We start from the raw sequence: 8,765 nt of genomic DNA, 5'->3' as shown, positions 1-8,765 counted from the left end.
AAAAAAAAAAAAAAAAAAAAAAAGCTCTAATATTCCTTAAAACACAGTACACAAATTTTTGCTTAATTTCTCTGCCTTCTTTTAGCTGGGACTTTGTAATAGAAGGTCACTGGAGTTAAAATGATTCAATAAAAAATAACTAACAACGCAAAAGAAAAATGCTAATAAATAGAAAGACGTTTTTATATAATACATAAAGTTAAGGCATTCAAAAGGGCATGATTTCTTATGTATTACTTGTCACCTTGTATAGCATTTAAACAATACAAGAATACTAAAATATATAATACTTCAAAGTAGTTTCTAACATTAAATCTAACATTCAAATGTTACTTTTTCCTTCAGCACAAGCCTGAAATTCCTAAATAGTAATGGGAACTTTATATAATAAAGTATTACAGAAAATAGTCAAATTGCAAAATTTACTCATTATTAGTAGTTAACATTTTATATTTGATCTGATGTATTAGCATGCATGTTTATGCACTTTACCTTGCAACACTTCCTAAAACAAAATACAGGAAAAATCTGAAACTATTAAATAACAAGTTATTTAAATGCTCATGAATTTTAAAATAATTCCATTCCTAAGATATATCCAAAACAAATGATTCACAAACACAAGACAAAAAAAATTTAAATTATTCACACATATAGTCCACTAAAGCCCCACTTCTTATAAAAGAAGTTTGTAAGCTACAAAAATAAGCAACAAATTCACATTAATAAAGAAGTATCATGAACAGAATATTTAATGTAATCTTAATTATTCTATTTATTAATAAAAAGTATGTTACTCAAAATCTTCTTTATTAATTTTATTTTCTAACTAGTACCTGTTCATAGTTTCTAAAAATTTCTACAATGATCATATTGCTTTTAGAATTACACACACAGGCGCACGCACATACACAAGGCAGGCAGGCAAACACACACAGGATCAGATCTTACCATGGCCTGCATATGGCTTGGCACTGTCATTTAGAAGGCTTGGGGAGCTGCTACTACTAGTCATTCTCTGGAAAATAAAATAAGCACATGTGGCCATTGAGAAGTACAAAATTAAAAGTATCCAACAGTAAAACTGACTGGTACAGCCTGCACCTTCTCCTTCCTTGTTAATGATGCAGAAACTAACCTTCACTCCCACACACGTTACTACTATTGCACAACTCCTTGCATACAGACTCCTGGGAAGCACATCAATGCTTTCTTAATAGTCAGGTGTTTTAAAGACAGGCCTGATTTGAACTATAATTCTTTAACTTACTAGCATAGGCAAGACAACTGAATTTCCTGATCCGTAAGATATAAATTCCAATACCCATTCAAGAAGGTGGAAGCTGTATGAAGTCAGTACATGCTCTTAACATCTCTCAATTTGTATTATTCTTCACACACCTTCAAAAGCTGGTACAATTAAGCTATCTCCTGTTTGCCAAACATATTCTCTGCTTTTCTTCCACCCAACTGTCTCTATGTCTACCCTAGAAGGACTTTGAAAGCAGAAAGTCCTAGATATGAAACTAATTCAGTCTCTGAAAAAGTAATCTAAGTTAGACTTTCTCAGCGCTAGCTTAAATCCTGTAATCCCAAACTATAGTCAGTTGGCTTTTTATTCAGTTTCTGCATTATTACAAAGGGAATCTGGACAAGTTCTTAAGACAATTTTAGTATAAAATTATATATATGTATAGATACATATATATGAATGAGACAGGTATGGAATACACATGATGTAACCCTAGAACTAACGGGGCATTTGAGGTAACCAGGAGTGCAAGGCCATCCATCCTTGGCTACGTAGCAAATTTTTGGCCAGCCAGACCCAGATGAGATCCTGTCTCAAAAGAACTATACATAAATTGTTCACTTAAAAAAAAAAAAAAAGGAATTCAGGAATGGGTACAAAGTTCTTGCTCAGCCAAGAATAAAGACTTAAAATTCAACCTCCACCACACACATAAAAAGCTTAATGTAGTTCCAGCATTGTGGGATCAAGACAGGTGGATTCTGGATGCTCTGGCTAGCCAACCTAACCAAAACAACGAGCTTCTAGTTCAGTGAGAGATCTTGACTCAATGCAGTAAGGCAAAACAACTGACATCCAGCTGTGCTCTCCACACAATTATGCATGGATACACTTACCTGTGCCACGTACATACAATAAACATACATAAGGAAGGGAGAACTGACTCATGTTCATGACTGTGCACACTTGCTTAAATTCAAATAACCCATTAGGAAATTAATTAATTGAGTTAAAATCGTTAAAAAAGAACTGGCTTTTTAAGTCAGTCCAGCACTGAGTGGAAACCAAACACAGTGTTTTAGCATCATATTACAATCATGGGGATCAGCAGGGCAGCACAGAAGCAAGGAACAGCATGGCACCACTTTCACTATTATGGCAGTTTCCCAAAGAACATTAGTAATACTTTCAAGCTCATTCTAAACTCTACAAAATTCTTATATATCTATCTACAAAATGTCCTTAGCATTGCACACAGTTATGACAAAGAGAAAAATCAGCTACAAAGAGCACAGTGTGTTTAAAAATGTAAAGGCAATGTTAACACGACATCACTCAAGTACCATTGGCTTCATATTTAACAGCTTAAATGTAAATTCAGAAATGTGCTTTAGAATCTTCCTGATAGAAAGCAAGCTCAGGAAACTGCTAACAGTACTGCCAGCTGTCTGAGAAAGTTAACAAGATAACAAGATGTTTGGTGAGTAAAGATGAGTGATTTTGTCAAAACTGATAGCATATGCACATATTTATCTAGTTAAATGTTTTTAAATTATACTACCAGCATTACCAACCTTAATACATGCAATCCATGTGGAAGAATATCTACCCTCTGCACACTCCATTGCCATCTCTTTCCAAACCCTACCTTGAAAGCACTCACTGGCTCCAACCCTACTTGTAACTTCCTGCATTTCACCCATCTCTCATCTCTTCAAGTCTCCCCTCCCACCCAAACCATTTAAGAAAGGAAGTCTCAGTCCACCAGAATACCTGCATCAAGGGATACTTTGTTTCTACGGGGCTTCCAAATCCATTGACTCCAATAAAGCTGGTGCTGAAATAGGAATCTGTGAGACTTGAGTCAGTTAAAGCACCTCCGTCTATGCCGGGAACTGAAAGAGAATGAAAAGGGAAGTATTTATAATTATTTAAAAGGACAAAACACCGATTTTTCTTTTTTTGTTTCTAAATAAGTTTGAAAGTCCCATAATCTGTCACTAGTTTGTGTGTTTGTTTACATAACCCAAGATAAAATTAAGGTTTATGTCTCTAAAACACTGTTTTAAAATGTTCATGTTGGCTAACCAGTTGGGGTTCTTTTGTTTTTTTGGGGTTTTTTGTTTGTTTGTTTATTTGGGTTGGGGGCAGGGGATATTTCAAGGTAAGATTTCTTGTGTAGCCCTGGTTGCTCCCTCTGTACACCAGGCTAGCTTGGAACTCAGAGATCTGCTTCTGAGATTAAAGATGTACACCACCACTATTGGACTAGAAATGGTATTTTTATACTAATCATCTAATAGACAATACACACAACATTAAAAAAAATCTCATTTGTATTTCTAGCTTCCTAGTCAAGTTTCCTTACTTTAATTTATGAAAAGACTGGAGACTCCTAATCATAATCTCTGGAGTAATGTAAACAAGTTTTTCCAATCTGTTTCTCCTTCACAACCAATCTGAAACAGTCAGTCTTAGACTATATTAGAATTCAGAGAGAAACCGTAAAAGCCACAAGAGGCTGTAGTACTGGAATACTGGGAGCTCAGTGCTGACTTAAGGGAGAGGTTGAGAAAACAGTCAAACTAGCAATGCCACAAGTACTGGACAGGGTGTTTTAAAACCCTATCCTCAAGATTTGGCATACAAAATTTTCTACATGCCTTATGCTTTACACCAGGAACCAGAGCTGATTCAAGCAGCCACTGAGAAATTTATCAGCCCCCACCTAAAAAAGCAAACTAAAAAAACTCACAAATATCAGGAATACAGCTCAGTAGTAGAGTACCTGCCTAGCATGTAGGAAGCCCTGAACTCTATGCCCTGCTCTGTGCAAACCAAGCATGAGGGTGTATGCCTGTAATCTCAGAACTCCACCAGGGAGGAAGAGACATGAGAATCAGAATTCAAAGTCTTCCTCTGCTACACAGTTAAGTTTGGCACCAACCTAGGACACACAACACGCTGCCAGGAATGAATGAATGAATGAATGAATGAATGAATGAATGAATGAATGAACGGACGAACGACGAACAAACAAACAAACAGTGTCATGATGTGGGTATGCTGTGAATGCCACTGGTTAATAAAGAAGCTGCTTGGGAGGCTGGGCAGTGGTGGCGCACGCCTTTAATCCCAGTACTCGGGAGGCAGAGGCAGGCGGATCTCTGGGAGTTTGAGGCCAGCCTGGTCTACAAGAGCTAGTTCCGGAATGGGCACCAAAGCTACAGAGAAATATGACAGGGCAGAATTTTTAAAATTTCAAATTTGGCTCAGTGGTTAAGAGCACTTGTTGCTCTTGCAGAGGATCCAGTCAGTTCCCAGTACATACATGGTGACTCACAACCATCTGTAACTCCAGCTCTAGGGGATCCCGTAGCCCCTTCTGAACTTCTGTTTTTCATACATTACTTCATCTCAGATATTTTGTTAGAGCTGCAGAAGAACTAAAACAGAATTGGTACTCAGAAACAAGGTGTCAATAATATCAACAAAGGCTAAAAATGTGGAAGCAGCTTCAGTATAGGGTTAGCCATAAAAGGTGATTCTGGTAAGGGATCAATGGAGATCCACAAGCAGAACTTGAATCTTCTCACAGATACTTAAGAGGTAGTGATCAGAATTTTAAAAAAATATGAACAGAAGGCAAAATGTCTTATCAGGTTAAGAGCACTAGCAGAGGACTCAATTTTGGTTCTCAGCACCCATGTCAGACAGCTCACAACCCGCAGTAACTCCAGTTCCAGGGGAACCCAATGCCCTCTTCTGGCCTCCACAATAGCCACACACAGACACATGGCTAAAAATAATAATCTTAAAAGGAAATATGAATAGTAGAGACTAATCTGCTGAGTTCTTAAGATGAAAATGTGAAGGTACAGGAATAGGGAGACAAGAACATCCTTATAAAGTAACAAAAGATGGACTACACCTGTGGTCCAGCGCCCAGAACTGGAACAGGAAGCTTACTGCAAGTTCCAGGCCAACCTGTACTTACATAATAAGGCTGTCTCAAAAAATAAATAACATGACAAAAACCTGACTTAACTATGTCTGTGTCCTAATGTTTCTGAACTCAAGTTGAAGCAAAGAACTGCAGTGTTTGATGAACGTTGAAGATGCTAGATGGTTTATCTTAACTGCTCACAGGAAAACATTTAGAAACAATCTTAAGATGAAACATAAAATATAAAGAGAAAAATTTAGAAAAGAAAAATTCTGTATCTGACAGGTAATGAGAGAATATCAAGCAACCTTCAGTGCACCTTGAGGACATTCTGGTTATCTCCCAGTCTGCCACCCCTGTCACCTACAGGCAGTCACGACTTTGCTAACAGCTCACTCGGGGAACCAGAGATAACCAGGACTTCAGCTCTCCTTGCCAAGGGCCACATCAAGTCTAAGCCTCACTGCTTTCTTATACTGTGTTCCTTGGCTATTACTCCATCATGGCTAAAGTGAACCCAATTCAGCTACCACTGGGAAAGGGACAACAGTAAACTGGGCAGCATCTTATAGTGCTAATTACAGAAGTATTGGGTGCAGCAGTTTAATAGAGGCATGAGTGATGACCTACATTTCAAAGGGCATTTGTAAAACCTTGGGGTCCAGTCAAAAAACTGGACCATAAGAGAGTCTTCCATAAGAGTGGCCCACAGCACTGCATGTTAAAGTGTGATGGCAGAATCACCTTCAAGAAACCAGAACTGTACAGCCAGTAGCATGGAATATCAGCCTGAGGACACAGAGGTAGCAAATAGTCAATGATGTTATACACTGCTCCCAGGAAAATTTGGGGAACAGGTATCTCAGCAGCCTAGGGATTCAAACCCCTTTTACTAAGTTCTGAGGATAGAACATGAGGACAAAGATGATTTGCCAGCCTCTGTGGCTGTGTTGTGCTGGGTGCTACCCCTAGTCCTTTTCTACAATGGAAATGTCTATCCTTTCCCACTCTACCAGTGGAGCTAGAGGTCAGTTTCAGAGAGAAGTTTGCCTGAAGATGAGTAACACCCTCAGTTCATCTGCATCAGATATGTTAAGATTCTTTGTGTGGTTTGTTTGTTTTTTGAGATAGGATCTCTCCGTGAAGCCCCAGCTGTCCTGGAAGTAGCTCAGTTGACCAGGCTGACCCTGAACTTGAGAAGATCGCCTGCTTAGGGCTCCCCACTGCTGGGATTAAAGGTGCAAGGCCACCACCACCACCAAGCTATGTTACGATTCTTTACTTCAAGTCCTGGTTCTGGAATGTAGTCATTTTTAGAATTACTGGGACAGAATGAATGTGGTTTCCATATTAAAAGAACAGGGACTTTTGGGAGTCTAGGAGCAGAATGCTATGATCTGAGATGTGTTCACCCAAATTCATACATTGAAACAATGCTACAGTACTAAGAGGTGAGATTTTTAGATGATTAAGCATTATGAGTGGGATTCACATCTGTATAAAGTATTAGGGAACTGTCTGCCTTTTCTGTTTATGTGAAAACACAAGGGAAAAAAAAGAGCTCATGGCTAATATCAAACATACTCTTGCCTGGATCTTGAAATCTCCAGTCTCCAAAAGTATGAGACCCAGGTTGGTAGTAGAATACTAAGTACTAGTCCATCATGCCCTGGATCCTGGGTTAGGACTGACAGAGAGAAGAGACTGGAGCTAAAAAGTTTGCCCTATACTCCTGTTGTGATACGCCTGGCCTTTCTAGTCATGAGCTAAACATCATGGCAAAAGAAAGCATACAAAAGAAAACATACAAAACCAAGCATGTTGAAGAATGTAAATGCATAAGACACTTTACAGAAAACGTCCAGCAAAGCATGCCATGTAGCTTTCATCTGCAAATACTTCACAGATTATGACACTAATTAGGACTCATCCTAAGAGACGAGACCTGAATTCCTTAATCTGACATTATGAAGTCCTCAATAATCAAACAGTTATACCTTGGAAACATCTGGTCTCAGCTCTGCCACTCACCAGCCACAGTCCTGGGCAAATACTCATAATGAAGATGACAAAGTAATATACCACAGACCTCAACTGCATTGTGAAGAACAATGAAATACTATCTGTAAAGTTTTTAGAAACCTGATGGCTGCACAACTGCAGTTTACACAAAATAACTGAATTATGAACTTACAGTTGAGAAATTTAATAGTCTTTAAATGAGTGAATGTTTTTTAATCAGTATAAAGAGGGTTAACTGAATAAATTGGCTTAAAGACAACAGAGTGTTTATACAGGGAAAAAACTTAATACACCAGTATTTCTGCTGAATGCTGGAATACTACCCAGTTTCTCCAAGATAAGAATCACATCACAAAATAAGAGCATTTATAAGAACTAATAAAATAATTAGTTCTGTTAGCCTGACAGACTCTAGAATTGCCTGGGAGGTGGGTCCCTAGGAATGCTGATGGGAGAAATGTCATGACTGTATTGATCAAGGTGGAAGGGATCATCTTTTTTTAACTGTGCGTGTGTGTGTGTGTGTGTGTGTGTGTATACTTGCAGTATACACAAGTACTTGCAGAGGACAGAATAAGAGTTGGATGGCCTGAGTTTATGAACTGCCAGAAATGAATCCTCTATAAGAGCAAGATACTCTTTTTGTTGTTTTTTAAAACCAAGTTTCTCTGTATGTATTCCTGGATGTCCTCAAACTCACAGAGATCCATCTGCCTCTGCCTCCCAAGTACTGGGATTACAGGTGTGTGAACCACTGTCCAGTGAGCAAAACACTCTTAACCCTGGAGAGGAGCTATCTCTTCAGCCCCTAGAAGACCCACTTCAATTGTGGGCAGGACCATTCCATTCTCAGGGGAATACAGTGCAGTCTGAGTGAGCAGATCTGAAGCATGCATGCTTCTTCCCTCTCTGCTTCTTGACTGTATACAGTTATCACACGGTCCTACAGCTGTGTTCCCCATCATCAAGATGGATGTAACCCGGAACTGGGCACCAAACAAACCCTTTCTCCACTAAGCTGTCTTTGCTGAGTATTTTAACATACCAATAGGAAAGAAACTAAAACAATAGCCTTAAAAAAAACTTTGCAATTGTGGTGCAGGCCTTTAGTCCCAGCACTCAGGTGGCAGGGGTGGGCTGATGAGTTCAAGGCCAGCATGATCCACAGAATGAGTTCCAGCACAGCCAGAACTACACAGAGAAACCCTGTCTCAAAAACCAAAAACATTTTTACCCTAATCATAAAATTATTCAGCTGGGCATGGTTGGTGGTGTATGCCTTTAATCCTATTACTTTGGAGGCACAGACAGGTGGATCTCTATGAGTTCTAGACCAGTCCAGTATAAACAGCAAGTTCTAAGTTCTAAGCTCCTGCCTCAAAAAAATAAAACTTCGCTGGGCAGTGGTGGCGACGCCTTTAATCCCAGCACTCGGGAGGCAGAGGCAGGCGGATCTATGTGAGTTCGAGGCCAGCCTGGTCTACAAGAGCTAGTTCCAGGACAGGAACCAAAAAGCTACGGAGAAACCCTGTCTCGAAAAATCCA

General features: G+C 39.1%; 1 protein-coding gene across 3 annotated transcripts in view; it reads right to left on the bottom strand.

Annotated features, from left to right (window-relative positions):
• Nucleotides 1–8,765, bottom strand: part of Pan3 (poly(A) specific ribonuclease subunit PAN3) — a 116,015-nt gene that overhangs the window by 96,326 nt on the left and 10,924 nt on the right. For all 3 annotated transcript variants that reach the window (XM_005344710.3, XM_013350949.2, XM_005344711.2), the window contains exons 2-3: nucleotides 3,026–3,147; nucleotides 952–1,018 (exon numbers count right to left, since the gene is read on the bottom strand). In XM_005344710.3, the coding sequence (XP_005344767.1) occupies nucleotides 952–1,018; nucleotides 3,026–3,147 (189 nt within the window). The remainder of the gene's footprint in view (nucleotides 1–951; nucleotides 1,019–3,025; nucleotides 3,148–8,765) is intronic.

Source organism: Microtus ochrogaster, chromosome 2 (assembly GCF_000317375.1).
Source record: "Microtus ochrogaster isolate Prairie Vole_2 chromosome 2, MicOch1.0, whole genome shotgun sequence".
NCBI classification, from domain to species: Eukaryota; Metazoa; Chordata; class Mammalia; order Rodentia; family Cricetidae; genus Microtus; species Microtus ochrogaster.
This window is presented reverse-complemented; position numbering and strand designations above follow the sequence as displayed.